Source organism: Mizuhopecten yessoensis, unplaced genomic scaffold, assembly GCF_002113885.1.
Source record: "Mizuhopecten yessoensis strain PY_sf001 unplaced genomic scaffold, ASM211388v2 scaffold7907, whole genome shotgun sequence".
NCBI lineage: Eukaryota > Metazoa > Mollusca > Bivalvia > Pectinida > Pectinidae > Mizuhopecten > Mizuhopecten yessoensis.
In genome coordinates this window covers 673,140-690,748 of record NW_018407282.1, presented here as the reverse complement: position 1 = coordinate 690,748, position 17,609 = coordinate 673,140, and the positions used below count along the sequence as shown (strand labels likewise).

The 17,609-nt window shown below is 36.6% G+C and overlaps 2 protein-coding genes across 2 annotated transcripts in view; one reads left to right on the top strand and one right to left on the bottom strand.

The window, feature by feature from the left end:
- LOC110454578 (trafficking protein particle complex subunit 5-like) overlaps window positions 1–17,609 on the bottom strand; it is a 32,619-nt gene extending 15,010 nt beyond the window's left edge. Inside the window, exons 1-3 of the mRNA XM_021504162.1 lie at window positions 17,528–17,609; window positions 17,345–17,433; window positions 16,683–16,809 (exon numbers count right to left, since the gene is read on the bottom strand). Coding sequence (XP_021359837.1) covers window positions 16,683–16,809; window positions 17,345–17,433; window positions 17,528–17,593 — 282 coding nt within the window. The 5' untranslated portion in view covers window positions 17,594–17,609. The remainder of the gene's footprint in view (window positions 1–16,682; window positions 16,810–17,344; window positions 17,434–17,527) is intronic.
- On the top strand, window positions 238–2,461 carry LOC110454579. The gene is made up of 2 exons (XM_021504163.1): window positions 238–507; window positions 1,689–2,461. The coding sequence occupies exons 1-2, from the start codon at window positions 467–469 to the stop codon at window positions 2,104–2,106; spliced, it is 459 nt and encodes a 152-aa protein (XP_021359838.1). The 5' UTR covers window positions 238–466; the 3' UTR covers window positions 2,107–2,461.

Here is a 17,609-nt window from a genome sequence, read left to right as displayed (position 1 = left end):
TTTGTCCGTAATATGACGAATCAGATGAGTTGTTGCCAATGTAAACCGTTGTAACATCATGATCACAGACTGGTTTCACATAATTACACATAGTTTTAACATTTCATACAAGTATTTCATAAAATACCAATCAGATTCTTACCTTCGGCTTCGATAATCTTTCTGCCGTCTTTCGAAAATTTCTCCATCTCCACTTTCTTCGGAAGCGTATTTGGCGCGGGATTAATTTCGTCCAATCAGAATAATTCCTCTATTCGCTCCGATCCTACCGGAAGTCAATTTATAAAAATATGGCATGGAATGACTTCGGTGCGAAAAAAGACCATGTAACTTTGTCTGTCGATAAACAGGCACACCAATCGATGAAAGGAAGATTAAAACACATATAAAAAGATACGGGCTTCATCTCAATGACGGCGATGCAAACAATGGATAGGAATTGGAGTTTGAACATTCGCCCGACAGCATGTCAACAACTCCAGTTTCCCCTGGATTTTCGCACACTAGGTAAGACTAAGGCCATCATACGTTGATTAAATTAACTTAAGGAGCAATGCCATGTTGTTTCCGTAGTTATTTCAATTAAAAGTTTTTGTAAAAAGTCCAGAGGTGTAGGCGTGTCGCTGTTTTGTGCCACTAAGTCACCGAATATTTCACAGGCGTTCGAAATTCTGACAGTAAATTGACAGACCTAACGTTAAATCTTATAAAGGAATATGGACGATTAAGTCAATTACTATCGATAGTAATACTGTTATCTTGAAATGATAAATATCTCAATTTACTGTCAGAATTTTAAATGCTTGTGATTATTTTCACCGCATGGCGACGGTAAAATCCTGGGTATAATCGAAGTCAAGTATCTCTTCGTTTTTGAGGATTATGTTGTATAATATTGTACCAATTGTGAACTAATACTTGTACTTTACATAACGAAAAAATAAAAAAAAAATCCTGTTCATGATCTATGATCTAAATAAAATGTTTAGATTATTATTTTTACTGCAACTGGCAGTTGGAATTATTCTGAGCAATGTTGACTGAAAATGTTTATGTCCAATGTTAATTACCAGTAAATATACTGTCAACTTACCAGCCATGCCAGTATTTACTGGTAAACATTGGACAACAATTTCTTTAGTAAATATTAATTGCGGCCCTGAGATAATTAGCTATCTTGTCAATTACCTCATATAGAACTCCCTGATCTCAAAGATCTCATCTCGCTTTCAGTTTATAAAAGTGTGAAGGTTCATGATCTTTCCTGTTCAGGTGTCCCGCTTTGTCGGTGACTAACTGATGTCATTAAACAAACTTCAAAATACACTAGTCTCAAATTTAGAAATGGCTTGACATCCTTGAACTACCCGACTATTTACTAAGGATGTTAAACATTGTAAACCAAGCTGGAAACAATTCTGAATTTGGTCTTCAATAAACAATAGTTCCATCCGCAATAAGCCCATGCCTGCAGGTAATAACACCCTCCCCCCAATATCATTATGAATTTCATTATTTTTTAATTCATTTCCCTATATATACATGTAGCGTGTAATATATATATGTCTGCAATTAGACCACCCAATATTTTACACTTGCTCCCTGGGCTTATTGAAGGATAAATATGGTAGATGATAATTAATTGGTAATTGGCGTGTTCAGTATATCATACAAATTATATATTTCAGATCAGATTCAGAGACAAGCTCTGATGATAAATTAAACCAAGATCTAGAGGATATGGCCAATTGGCATGAAGACCAGGGTTCAATATACTCAGAATCTGATCAGGAGATGACAGATCCTGAACAGGATGATTCAGAGGCCAACAGTGATTCCGAAGATGAGAACCAAAAGGAAATGAATTGTGACTGGTGTAGTTCTTATGACTTCACTGTATTCAACTCAGAATTAGCAGTCAACAAAATTCCTAATTCTGATACTATGACTAAACTTGAATGGCTGTGCTATCAGTTTCATAGGTTTGTGTCCCATCCATCAATGAGCAAAGCAGCGTTTACACAAAATCTTCAGGTGCAGAAAATAATACACAATGACAAAGACAATATACAAAACAATAATGAAAATAATGAACTGCCAGGATGACTTTTTACCAGCTGTGCCAATATCTCTGAATGTCCTTGCAAGTCTGGGACATATTGAGTCAGAATTTGAAAAATGCCATTACCATGCCCGTGTTAAAGGAGCATGCTGAAAAATCACTCTGCATTCATGTTTTTGAACTAGTTGACTGGAGACACTGTATTAGTTCATTGCAGTAGACTAGGAAAGAAGTTCATCTTAGTCCAAATAACACCAAATCTCACATTCATAAGTGTTAAACACTTGAACATAACTGACTTAACATAGTCATATTTTGTATAAACTCATGTACGTTAATAGCTAGCCTACAATTGTCTTTGTAAAGGGTAATATATCTATTAAAAAATTGTTAAACTGATGTATTGTTCCATTTTTTCTAGTTAATACCACTTCATGCAAAATGTATTTCAGATCTCATCACCTCTGCATGGATTGTCAGAGGAGTTATAGTTCCATTGGAATTAATATTCCAGTAGAAATATAATTCCAGTGATTTTTTTCCAGTGGAATTCTACTTGTATTTTTTTGCTTCACTGGAATTCCACAGGATTTTTGTTTTCTTCTCTGGAATTCCAGTGGTATTCCACTGAAATATTTCATTCCAGTGGAATCTCACTGAAATTCCAGTGTTATTTTCAATATGTATATATATATATATATACATAAGGAGGTGAGAAGCATGTGATTTGTAGTCTGTGACCTTAACAACTGACTGAGCCACCGCTGCTCCCAGTAATTACAGTGCTTCCCAAAGTCAATAAAATCAATACAGATGGAACTCCATAATATAATTTATGTATACTTCCTGCAAAATTGGCAATTATATTTATATATTATATATATTTACATTATTATATACATTCATGCAAAATGGACATGGAGTTGAAATAACCACAAGAAAAAAAATGGTTTCTGAGGATACTGAGTTTTCTCATCATTCATAATTTCATGAATAATAGTGAATTTTGTGTATTTGAAATATTCATCAAAGTTCATGATTTCTGCTCAGTCAATCTTTAAGAAATTTTGATGAATTTTAATGAATTTGCATTATTCATTTAAATTCATCAAAGTTCATGATTTCTCAAGGATATGCCTTTCATGAATTCTGATGAATTTTAATGAATTTTTGCTGTGCATAAAAGTCCATGAATAATTCATAATCACAAACTTCATGCAGATTCATGCATTTTTATGAATTTATTAATTATTCATAAAAGTTCATGAAGAATGCATGAAAGCCGGTTGATGAATATTCATGAATAAGTATTCATGAATTTCAAACTGTCTGTATTCATGAATGTTCATGAATTGTTCATGACCATTCATGATTTCATGAATACCCTCTCGCAGGGGCTGATCTTTGCATCTCTCATTATAAGACCTTCATTAGTTATTTCTTAAGTAAGGGTTTATACACAACATATCACAACAAGGCAAGTGATCTGTAGTCTCCAACTCCGGTCAAACTTCACTATCAAAAATGGACAAATGTTCATAGATCTAGTAGGGAAGGAGATTTGATTTAATATGCAATTCTTCAGCATCCTAAGTGTTAACCAAACGCAAACTTGTCAATTGTAGATTATAATTTGAGACTACAAGAGATATGATGCCGCAGACAAAATAAAATACAGCACAAAGCACTGAATCGAACAAGACATCCAATTTCATGAAGCTCTGCCAACCCAGGATGTGTTCACATAAAAAAAATGGCGATTGTAAGTGACAGAATATTTGTATGAGATCTACCCTTCAACAACCTTGATTAAAGAGGGTTAACGAAAGGCCGTAACTCTGCTACAGCAAGAACCAAATTTCAGTATGTCGACCATCCTTTATCATAAAAGGTTATCACATATAAAATTTGGCAAATAGTAGGTGACAAGAGTACACAAGATATGCCTTGGATATAACATACATGGATTAAAGGGCAGTAAACTCTGCATATAGCAGGTACATGTATGCCACACTCCATCATACAGTTAATTTAACTTGCATTAAATTTTGGGTATAAAATTTCATCTACAATTTGGTAATTGTGAATGAGGTAAGCAAATGACAAAATCACACATGAACTGATGGACGTTGCACAAAATCTGAAGTAAAATTTGATAAAACCAGTAACTGATCATGACTAAGAATAAAAAAATACTTAGTACAATTTTTTTAAACTAAATTTTACAGTGGGTCCTTAATTTGCCTGCATGAATTGGGATAATATACTCAGTAGTAATTCTTTTTGGTATCAAAATTGGGATATCATTCTTTTTATACACTTTTTTTTTTTAGAAAAGAAGGCACTTTTTGCCTACATGATGCAGCCTTTTTTCTGCTGTAAAACAAGCCCCCAAAACAATATTCACTGATCCGTTATTTCAAAACATGTTCAATAAAGTATTTAAGTAACATATTTTACGACAGGTTTCAGGAATGATTAGAACACTTAAGTGCAAATTGTAATGATGTGTGTACCAACCACAAGACATTTCCATCTCATAATAGATCTCAGCTGGTCGAAGACCCAGGCGTAATTTGTCAAACCAGAGTTGAAACCCACAATTTAGTCTGAATTGAAATGACAACAACATCGACTTGCTCACAGATCTCCATATTAAATGTGCTGAAATGTATTCCAGGTGTTCGCTTAAAAGTGATTAGCGGATAACATATAGACGAACCGCAAATCAAAACGCTATGGAAACCTGATCTGACACCTGTGCAATGCCAGTATCAAGATTTGAGACATTTAGAATGGACACCGGGGCTTGTATAGGTATCTGTCTAGGTCTGCACCTATACAGGTACAAATTGACACACCTGTGTATGTCTATAACATTTTTAGATTATTATGTGGATTTTAAACATTATATCTTAAGGCTATCTGAGCGGTCGACAGCTGTACCCCATGATTACGCCATCCAGTGAATGAAAAAAATGTCACGGTTGTGAAAACATTTTTTTAAAGACTACCAAATTTAGCACTTTGGGCCTAAATGCTTTTTTTAAGCAACGAGGTAATTGTGCTGCATAAAAAAAATGTGGTTTTGAAATATATAGATAAATAAGAAAATTAAAAAAATAACCTGTTCCTGGTGACTCATCACACCTCCATTATTTTATAGGAAAAGGTCTGAAGACTTTTAATGAACAAATATATGTGTCGTCTGTAAGTAAGTGTATGTGCATTTTGCTGTATAAAGAGTCACCATTCTGTGTGTATAAGGTTAGCTTGGTCTCAGGTACGCAAATTCAATCTCCAGCCTCAATGTGATATCACCTATTTGATATTGCCATATTCTGTAATTACGGTACTCTCGACTTTATCAATATTAAGTGTAAAATTGATATATGGCCAGCGTGCAGAATTGATATTTGTTCATGGAATTCTGTTAAAATATTGATACTAAGCGTATCGTATATGTACCGACCATCCGAGTGATCGTACTGCAAGGCTGCATCTTTACCTGTACCCACTACACCTCGGATTTCCATATTTTACAGGTATGTTGAGTTTAATTTACATATAACATAAAACTTCATTTGAAGTGTGTTTTCACCTGTATTGAGCAACATGACCTACATTTTGTTTACATTAGTACAAGCTGAGTATATATATATCATGGTAAATTGTTTATGATACATATATAAATTGTTCTTTTATCTACAGGAATTGCAGAACATGATCACATTATATTACTAAAAGTATGATATTACTAAAAATATAAAATGACTCAAGTTAATCAGTCATTAATTAATGACAGATAAATACTTTTATTTCATAATTTTATATCTTTTTTTCTTCATATAAAGTATTGTGAGTGTCATAAATACATTTTTTTTTAATTGCAATCATTAAATCAAACATGTACATATCTAACTGCATTTCTGACAACCTTAAAATATTAATTTCATGAATTTATAGCTTTATTTCCAATTCAAATATAAAATATTATAAGCAAACTTCTGAGCATGAATTTTTACATTCATAAATTCACACTTTAAAATATCCAATCCCAATATAATAACATTTTTTTTATCAGAATCAAAATTTCATATACAATACAGTAATTTTCTGAATATAAGACAAAATAACATTTGAAAGACAAAAAACAAGCTTCTGAAGTATTTTTTGTTACCTTGTGCCATCTTCCAATTTTATTTGGAAAGAATGGTATTAAATAAAATTGACTTGGGGTAGAAAATGTATTGTGTGGTTGGGTGGTGAAGTTGATTACCCACTATCCAGGTGGTCAGGGTTTGATTCCCTGATGGGACATGGGTTCATTTTTGGATACTCCAGTTTCCTCCCACATTACGACCTCCCACACACTTACATTCAGGGGCAACAAGAGTGGTTAATATAAGTTGTAATAACCTGTTTCATAATTGTCGTGAAATAAATAAATTTTACGAGTTTATTTTTATATAAAAATATATATATGCAAAACTCATTTTACACTCGACCAATGCGAGTTCATTGATACAAGCGTAATCTATAGAAAAAAGTTCTGAGGTTTACAAGCTTTCAAAATCCACGGGACAACTAAATATTACGACATAAATTGAACTAGAACCAAAAATACAAAACTTTTAACATATCTATTTTGTGTTACACACAGGTCTACACTCAAACATAAATCTCGGGGGAAATTCAAAGTGATGAATGAGCGTGACATTTTCGCACCTCCATTATAATCTGTTCAGCTGAAATGACTTAATGTTGCCTTACACGTTTTTTTTCAGCTTTCCCATAGATAAATCTAAACTGCATCAGTAGTTTTAATATGCTTACATCATTACACCCATTTAAACATGATTGTGAACAGGACCTTTTTGACTTTCTCTATAACTCAAATCTGTCTTGCATCTGTTGATAATGAAACCGCCCATTATATATGTAAAATAGTAAATCACCTGATATAAAGTACATTTTTTATGATACCTATATATAAGTTAGATTATTCTAAACTGGTTCCAATGATTTTATATTGAAACTCATTTTTTCCTGGTTTATTTTTTGTTTGTTAAATAAGGACTTATTTCTGTTGAAATTTAAAATATCAAACTAAATTGCAAATGGGTTTGAGTTAAATATGCTTTGTCACACCAGTGACTTTCTTGTCATTATCAGCTGGTAAAATGTTTATCGGATAAATGAAATTTTATCATTATTGATGGCAAAACCTTAGAATTCTATACTTTCGCATACTGACAGGTGCACTTCTACGGGTCATACTACCAGTAATCATTTCTCTTGAATTTTGCATTAATGTGTTTTTTCTTCATTTTTTCATACTTCAATTTGCTATAAAAGAAAGAAATCATAGCCACCTTTTTTTTAAATAATAAGTCACTTTGTGGTTTTAACATAAAGTCCAGATAATTTCTTTTCATAAACTTTGTAGAGCTCCATGTCAGCAACCTATTGGTCAATTGCCATGACTGTAGGGCTTTTGGCTCTTTACAAGATTGAAGTAATTTGAGAAATTTTAACAAATTTCACCTGCTTGACCTTAAATATCAGGTGATGGTCATTTTTTGGCAATTTTATAGGGTTTCCATGCCAGCAATCTTCTGCCTACATATCAAGACATGATATCAAACTGATGAGTCTTATTGAAGGTCATGCCATTATATGTTTCAGTTCTTTAGAAGAAATCTTTAAGCTTTTGACATATTTGACCGATGGTTTTTAAAATAAGTGAAGGTATTTCTTTTTCACCAACTTTACTGAGCTTTATACCAAAAAGCTACAAGCTAAATATTGTACTCTATGGCTTTTGGAGAGAGAAAAGGGTGTTTAAAGAAAATGTCAACAAGTGATCACAGACAGATGTTTATATTTTAGCCAACCTGTGAGCTAGCTAGCTCACAGCCACTTTAATGTGACAGGTGACCTAAAATGGTTTTAATCTAAGAAGAAGCAAGTGGAATAATACACCTGTACTGCACGCCTGTTACACAATGTTTCATTGCAGTCATCATATTTGCTCAAAATTAGACTGAAAAACCTTGGAAGAAGTCATAATGTGCAAATGCTAATAATGGTGGCTAGTTGGCGCTAGACAGTTAAACATTAGGTGCTGTTCTACAGTACACATATAAGATTTGACTCCATTGGGACTTTGAGTGATTGGGGTTCTCATTAGGGCATATGCTCTCACAGTTTAAGGATATATAATGTAAGATTGACTCATTCGAGCTTGTTGATGTGTGTTGTACCAAAACACACGTTGACCTACATAAATGTAAGTACAGTGAAGTGTTTTCCTAGCCCTCAGACACCCCTATAATCCATCACAATATGTCTCCTTATACAACTGTCACAACATCAAAGGGATATGATGTGACACTATTAAAGATTGTAGTTTTTGTTTAGACTATATGATAAGTGCAAAATAGCATTAGTCTAGATACAAGTGTATTTAAGAATTTATTTATCAGCTACTTCTAATACATAGGGCTAGCTGTTCTTCATAACTGGTCAGTGTGTCAATACACAGGGCTGGCAGCACTTACCTACTGGTCAGTGTGAATACACAGGGCTTACAGCTCTTACCTACTGGTCAGTGTGAATACACTGTGCTAACAGCTCTTACCTACTAGTCAGTGTGAATACACTGTGCTAACAGCTCTTAACTACTGGTCAGTGTGAATTAACTGTGCTAACAGCTCTTACCTACTGGTCAGTGTGAATACACTGCGCTAACAGCTCTTAACTACTGGTCAGTGTGAATACACAGGGCTGGCAGCACTTAACTACTGGTCAGTGTGAATACATATTGCTAACAGCTCTTACCTACTGGTCAGTGTGAATACACTGTGCTAACAGCTCTTACCTACTGGTCAGTGTGAATACACAGGGCTGGCAGCACTTAACTACTGGTCATGTGAATACATATTGCTAACAGCTCTTACCTACTGGTCAGTGTGAATACACTGTTCTAACAGCTCTTACCTACTGGTCAGTGTGAATACACTGTGCTAACAGATCTTACCTACTGGTCAGTGTGAATACACTGCGCTAACAGCTCTAAACTACTGGTCAGTGTGAATACACAGGGCTGGCAGCACTTAACTACAGGTCAGTGTGAAGACACAGGGCTGGCAGCACTTAACTACTGGTCAGTGTGAATACACAGTGCTAACAGCTCTTACCTACTGGTCAGTGTGAATACACTGTGCTAACAGATCTTACCTACTGGTCAGTGTGAATACACTGCGCTAACAGCTCTTAACTACTGGCAAGTGTGAATACACTGGGTTAACAGCTCTGCACTACTGGTCAGTGTGAATACACAGGGCTAATAGCTCTTAACTACTGGTCAGTGTGAAAACACAGGGCTAACAGCTCTTACCTACTGGTTAGTGTGAATACATATGACTAACAGCTCTTAACTACTGGTCAATGTGAATACACTGGGTTAACAGCTCTGCACTACTGGTCAGTGTGAATACACAGGGCTAACAGCTCTTAACTACTGGTCAGTGTGAATACACATGGCTATTAACTCTTAACTACTGGTCAGTGTGAATACACTGGGTTAACAGCTCTTACTACTGGCAGTGTGAATACACAGGGCAAACAGCTCTTAACTGCAAGTCAGTGTGAATACACAGGGTTAACAGCTCTTACTACTGGACAGTGTGAATACACAGGGCTAATAGCTCTTAACTGCTGGTCAGTGTGAATACACTGGGTTAACAGCTCTTAACTACTAGTCAGTGTGAATACACTGGGTGAACAGCTCTTACTACTGGTCAGTGTGAATACACTGGGTTGACAGCTCTTAACTACTGGTCAGTGTGAATACACAGGGCTAACAGCTCTTAACTGCTGGTCAGTGTGAATACACAGGGCTAATAACTCTTAACTACTGGTCAGTGTGAATACACTGGGTTAACAGCTTTTACTTCTGGTCAGTGTGAATACACAGGGTTAACAGCTCTTACTACTGATCAGTGTGAATACACAGGGTTAACAGCTCTGCACTACTGGTCAGTGTGAATACACAGTGCTTACAGCTCTGCACTACTGGTCAGTGTGAATACACAGGGCTAATAGCACTGCACTACTGGTCAGTGTGTACAAGGCTATTAATTCTTTAATATTGGCCAATATGAATACACAGGGCTGCCAGCTCTTCCTACACTGATCAAAGAACATATGTGAGTACACAGAGCTAGAAGCTCTTATTTCCTGGTCAGTGTGACAGGACTACCTGCAGCTCCTCAATACTAGTCGGTTCAACTGTTTTTTCATCGTATTGTAAGTTCAAGTTATTTGTCTTTTTTAAACCTATTGTAAGTTCAAGGAATTTGTCTGACTTCCATTAAACATAACCCAAAGCTCTTTTTTTTTTTTTTACCTAAAGCTGAGAGTTTCAATCACAATTCAACACTCTTCACAACTTACAATGACCTTCAGCAGTAAAGATGATAAAGGTTTTAACTTGTATAAATACGAAATATGCTAAAGCATGAATTTTAATTAAATTGTGGATGGTTTGGAGTTTCACATTCATTTACAAGTACATTTATCATGCATTACAGGTTTTAAGACAATAGCATCCAGTTGCGTTCAAACTAACTCCAGCTTAGTGGTAACTTCAATGTCTAACTGTCCTTCCAACTAAATGTCACTAATATATCATAAGGACACACACACTTGGACATCTCAGATCATTCAGTCTATTAGTATCATAACTGGGCTCATAAACCAGAATTGTCAATAGAAACTATATTGAAAGGAAAATGAAGGTGACAGATGAACAATATAAAGATTCCAAATAAAGCAAAGACAGAAGGAAATAAAATAGGGTCTTTTATTTTTAAATATCAAACTGAGCTGATAACAGACATGAAGAACACTGGAACTGGGTGGTCATGTAGCACAGTGCATAAGGTAGTCGCCTTTCATCAAGGCGACCAGGGTTTGATTCCCAGTATGGGGTCACCTGCTCGACTACATTAGTTTACTCCAGGTACGTACTCCGGTTTCCTCCCACATTAAGACACATTGTGTTCTAACATTGGACCAACAAGTGTGATTAATACAAGTTGTCATTAACTTGTTTTATAATGGTTGTAAAATAACTTCTACCAAGCAATGGTATACCGAAACAGGCCAATCAATTTTCTTCTGTTACCAAAACAGACAGCATGTTTCAGTCTTTGGAACTCATTTTTAGTCAAAAGTAAAATTTACATACTGTCAACAGATGTCGGTAGATTAAAAGAAAAAATGGTGCTAGTACATGTACACAAAAATTGTGATTTACCAAGTTATATTACAGAGGTTATTAATGCATGAAAAAAAAAGTTTTACACAATACTCACAACATAACAGTATCCCCGTGTATAAAGGAGAGACAGGTTTTCACTCATTTTATTTCAACACAATTTTATTTTTCAACCCAACCAGACTTTTAATAGTATCGGTACCAAGTTTTAAAAAAAGAACAAAAAAAAAACAAGTTAATGAATGTTAAATGGAGCAAAGTAGATGTTGATTATCTGCCAGACGGAGAGGTAATAAATTTTACCAACTTTGTGCGTGTAATACACGCTGCCAAGGATGAGCAAGACCCTAGTGAGAGTTTGTCTTTCATATAGGACTTGTTTGTTTTTTGGATCAAGAGGTAAGTTTATTTACTCAACACAAAAATTAAATCATTACAACCTCTTGGGTGGTCCTTTTGAAGATCCCTGTCCCTCTGCACTGTGACTTGTTCATACATATCGTAACCTCCCGTTATTTTTATTTTGGGTATAACTGTAGCACTTGTACAGTTGGGCCTGGTATAACTGAAGTACTTGTACAGTTGGGTGGGTATTACTGAAGCATTTGTACAGTTGGGTGGGTATTACTGTAGCACTTGTACAGTTAGGCCTAGTATAACTGTAGCACTTGTACAGTTGGCCTGGTATAACTGTATCACTTGTACAGTTGGGTGGGTATAACTGTAGCACTTGTACAGTTAGGTCTGGTATAACTGTAGCACTTGTACAGTTGGGCGGGTATAACTGTAGCACTTGTACAGTTAGGTCTGGTATAACTGTAGCACTTGTACAGTTGGGCGGGTATAACTGTAGCACTTGTACAGTTGGGTGGGGATTACTGTAGCACTTGTACAGTTGGGTGGGGATAACTGTAGCACTTGTACAGTTGGGTGGGGATTACTGTAGCACTTGTACAGTTGGGTGGGTATAACTGTAGCACTTGTACAGTTGGGTGGGTATTACTGTAGTACTTGTACAGTTGAGTCTGGTATAACTGTAGCACTTGTACAGTTGGGTGGGTATAACTGTAGCACTTGTACAGTTGGGTCTGGTATAACTGTAGCACTTGTACAGTGGAGTCTGGTATAACTGTAGCACTTGTACAGTTGGGTGGGTATAACTGTAGCACTTGTACCGTTGGGTCTTATATAACTGTATAACTTGTACAGTTGGGTGGGTACAACTGTATAACTTGTACAGTTGAGGGCGGTATAACTGTAGCACTTGTACAGTTAGGTCTGGTATAACTGTAGCTCTTGTACAGTTGGGTGGGTATAACTGTAGCACTTGTACAGTTGGGTCTGGTATAACTGTAGCACTTGTACAGTTGGGTGGGTACAACTGCATAACTTGTACAGTTGGGTGGGTATAACTGTAGCACTTGTATAGTTGGGTCTGGTATAACTGTAGCACTTGTACAGTTGGGTGGGTACAACTGTATAACTTGTACAGTTGAGGGCGGTATAACTGTAGCACTTGTACAGTTAGGTCTGGTATTACTGTAGCACTTGTACAGTTGGCCTGGTATAACTGTAGCACTTTTACAGTTGGGTGGGTATAACTGTAGCACTTGTACAGTTGGGTCTTGTATAACTGTATAACTTGTACAGTTGGGTGGGTACAACTGTATAACTTGTATAGTTGGGTGGGTATAACTGTAGCACTTGCACAGTTGGGTGGATATAACTGTAGCACTTGTACAGTTGGGTGGGTACAACTGTATAACTTGTATAGTTGGGTGGATATAACTGTAGCACTTGCACAGTTGGGTGGGTATAACTGTAACACTTGTACAGTTGGCCTGGTATAACTGTAGCACTTGTGCAGTTGGGTGGGTATTATTGTAGCACTTGTACAGTTGGGTGGGTATAACTGTATAACTTGTACGGTTGGGTCTGGTATAACTGTAGCACTTGTACAGTTGGCCTGGTATAACTGTAGCACTTGTACAGTTGGGTGGGTATAACTGTATAACTTGTAAAGTTGGGCCTGGTATAACTGTATAACTTGTACAGTTTGGCCTGGTATAACTGTATAACTTGTACAGTTGGGTCTGGTATAACTGTAGCACTTGTACAGTTGGGTGGGTATAACTGTAGCACTTGTACAGTTGGGTCTTGTATAACTGTATAACTTGTACAGTTGGGTGGGTATAACTGTATAACTTGTATAGTTGGGTGGGTATAACTGTAGCACTTGCACAGTTGGGTGGATATAACTGAAGCACTTGTACAGTTGGCCTGGTATAACTGTATAACTTGTACAGTTGGGTCTGGTATAACTGTATAACTTGTACAGTTGGGTGGGTATAACTGTAGCACTTGTACAGTTGGGTCTTGTATAACTGTATAACTTGTACAGTTGGGTGGGTACAACTGTATAACTTGTATAGTTGGGTGGGTATAACTGTAGCACTTGCACAGTTGGGTGGATATAACTGTAGCACTTGTACAGTTGGGTGGGTACAACTGTATAACTTGTATAGTTGGGTGGATATAACTGTAGCACTTGCACAGTTGGGTGGGTATAACTGTAACACTTGTACAGTTGGCCTGGTATAACTGTAGCACTTGTGCAGTTGGGTGGGTATTATTGTAGCACTTGTACAGTTGGGTGGGTATAACTGTATAACTTGTACGGTTGGGTCTGGTATAACTGTAGCACTTGTACAGTTGGCCTGGTATAACTGTAGCACTTGTACAGTTGGGTGGGTATAACTGTAGCACTTGTACAGTTGGGTCTTGTATAACTGTATAACTTGTACAGTTGGGTGGGTACAACTGTATAACTTGTATAGTTGGGTGGGTATAACTGTAGCACTTGCACAGTTGGGTGGATATAACTGTAGCACTTGTACAGTTGGGTGGGTACAACTGTATAACTTGTATAGTTGGGTGGATATAACTGTAGCACTTGCACAGTTGGGTGGGTATAACTGTAACACTTGTACAGTTGGCCTGGTATAACTGTAGCACTTGTGCAGTTGGGTGGGTATTATTGTAGCACTTGTACAGTTGGGTGGGTATAACTGTATAACTTGTACGGTTGGGTCTGGTATAACTGTAGCACTTGTACAGTTGGCCTGGTATAACTGTAGCACTTGTACAGTTGGGTGGGTATAACTGTAGCACTTGTACTGTTGGGCCTGGTATAACTGTAGCACTTGTACAGTTGGGCCTGGTATAACTGTAGCACTTGTACAGTTGGCCTGGTATAACTGTAGCACTTGTACAGTTGGGTGGGTATAACTGTAGCACTTGTACTGTTGGGCCTGGTATAACTGTAGCACTTGTACAGTTGGGTCTGGTATAACTGTAGCACTTGTACAGTTGGCCTGGTATAACTGTAGCACTTGTACAGTTGGGTGGGTATAACTGTAGCACTTGTACTGTTGGGCCTGGTATAACTGTAGCACTTGTACAGTTGGGCCAAGTATAACTGTAGCACTTGTACAGTTGGGTGGGTATAACTGTAGCATTTGTTCTGTTGGGCCTGGTATAACTGTAGCACTTGTACAGTTGGGTCTTGTATAACTGTATAACTTGTACAGTTGGGTCTGGTATAACTGTAGCACTTGTACTGTTGGGTCTGGTATAACTGTAGCACTTGTACTGTTGGGTCTGGTATAACTGTAGCACTTGTACTGTTGGGTCTGGTATAACTGTAGCACTTGTACTGTTGGGTCTGGTATAACTGTAGCACTTGTACTGTTGGGTCTGGTATAACTGTAGCACTTGTACTGTTGGGTCTGGTATAACTGTAGCACTTGTACTGTTGGGTCTGGTATAACTGTAGCACTTGTACTGTTGGGTCTGGTATAACTGTAGCACTTGTACAGTTGGGTCTGGACACGTCTGTTGACCAGGTAGTTCAGTCGGTTGGAGTTATTGTATAATAAAGTGAGGTCTAAGGTTCGAACCCTGGTTGATTAAATGGTAGATTTAGCTTAGAAATTCACAACGAACTTGTAGGTCCCATAATCATAAACAGGGCTGTGATAAAATTAAACTTTATAATAAAAAAAAAACTGGACATAAACTTCAAGAGGAGACTTTTCTGGAATTATCCAAAGGATTTCAAATATCATTTCACCCAAAGTGTATGTCTTATTTAAATCACATGATCCTAGCATTTAAGGTCAACTCTTAGACACCAATGTATGTGAGAATATGATCACAATATTCATAGCCCAAGGTTTATTTTTGGATAATTTCAGTGTGAAATGAGCTCACACAGCATACATTTTATTCATAACTTCCATTTTTGAGAGAAATATACAGATTTTCCCCAATGATCAGATGGAGGATTCTGTTTAGACAGGTCATAAGTCAACAAAGCCTTCTACCGTATGTTATCGGCAATAAGCCCCACCTCCTGAGAAAAAAGATGGGCCAAAAGTTGGGAGGGGGCTTAATGGCGAGCAACCCCCCTATAGTATTAATATCACATCAGTGTGGTATTATGACAAAAACAACCAGAGGTTCTAAGTGACCAGTACCCCCCTCCCTCTTAATTACCCTTCCCTCTTCACCCTCCTGATGATTCCAAACAGAGGCTCTTTGGGTTTTTTCACACCAAAATGAGGTTTTGTAAATTTCAGAAAAAAGATTATCACCAAGGCTGAGATTACTCTTTCTATATCCCACAAGGGCAAATGCTTCTTATTTTTCGACAATATGGAGAAATCAACATTGAAATGCAGCACTGATCTTAAGCTTATTCAGTCATGACTGTACATGAACAGTACTTCCATTAATGTCCATGTACAATTTACTTTGATAAGCTTTATGATAGTGATGGGTTGATGGATTAAAATCGAAAATTGATCAGTTGCCCTTTCCAAATCGTGATTATCGATTACAAATTCCATAAAATATATCATGGGTTCAGTATTGAAATCCAGGTGTCAAATATAAACAATGTAAAGTATGCATTGAAAGTCATTAATTCCTATGATTTTACTACATGATTGACAAAACTGCATAAAGTTGCTTGAAATCCATTCATTTCAAAGGAGCGAAACCTGAAGTATAGTTATTTTAACATCGATGGCTGTTGATGTAATAGTGGTGTTGTCAATTTCTTTGGGTATTTAGTTCCATAGAATTATAAACTGATTATACAATCGATCATCAATCGGATTACTACTTCCGATTACAAACCGAACATTAATTATGATTTTAAGCTGAATGCCCCGCACTACTTCATGTGTAAGTAAGCAATGAAGAGTGGAGCTGTCTCAGTTTTAGTTTTGTACTTAAGATATTAAAAAAATCATAAATAGACAAGTTTACCTTCCAAAAGTTGTTTTTGATAAACAGGAGCATGTTGAGTAGCTTGACTTCCCGTTTGTAGCCTTTCTCCCTGACAAACAGTAGATCAAGTAAATGTGATCCAACATGCTGACCCATGTCTGACAGTCTGCAAAATAATAAGAAAATAAATGTATCCTTTAACATGTAACTATGTACTTGTATGTGAAATGGACAACATCATCTGGTACATGTACGCTATTAGTATTGGTAAACACACTAGAAAACCACACCATAATGCTGAGAGTTCAATATATTTATTTAATATAGGTTTAAATATATATTTGACTGTTGGCTTTTACGTTGTTTGAAACTGTGGAGCCCTGGTTGATGGACATCTTGATTATATATATATTTACATTTTTATTATTGATCAACTGGCTTCTTTTAAATGACTTTAAAAACCTTCAGTGGTTTTAGCTGATATTGGTTAGAGCATGCTATATACGTGTACTAGAAGGCTTGTATCCTACCCACTATCAACAAAACTTTTACGTGTGCTAGCTGTGACCGGGAAAATGTGGTAGGCGTGGTTCCAAATTAAGCTAACAGACAAACAGACAAGACTGTGTTCATTAAAATGTTTTCCAAGCTACATTCCACATACACAATATAAACACCCCGATGACAAATGTGTCACTCACTTGTTCTGGAGTTCCGATACGCTGTACACCCGATTCTGACTGTACTGGACGATTTCCGAGAACAACAGAGCAAACGTTGCAATGTTCACCTGTAAATGTATAACACAAGCTCCGTTATTTATGGATTTTGAACAGAAAATACTTCAATAAAAATGTGCATATCTGTATATACACTTTGCCTACCTCTGGCTTCCCCCTGCCGAGAGGTTTATCTAGATTGCTCGACTTCTGTTTTGTTGTGGTAGACATCTTGGAACGGAAGTAG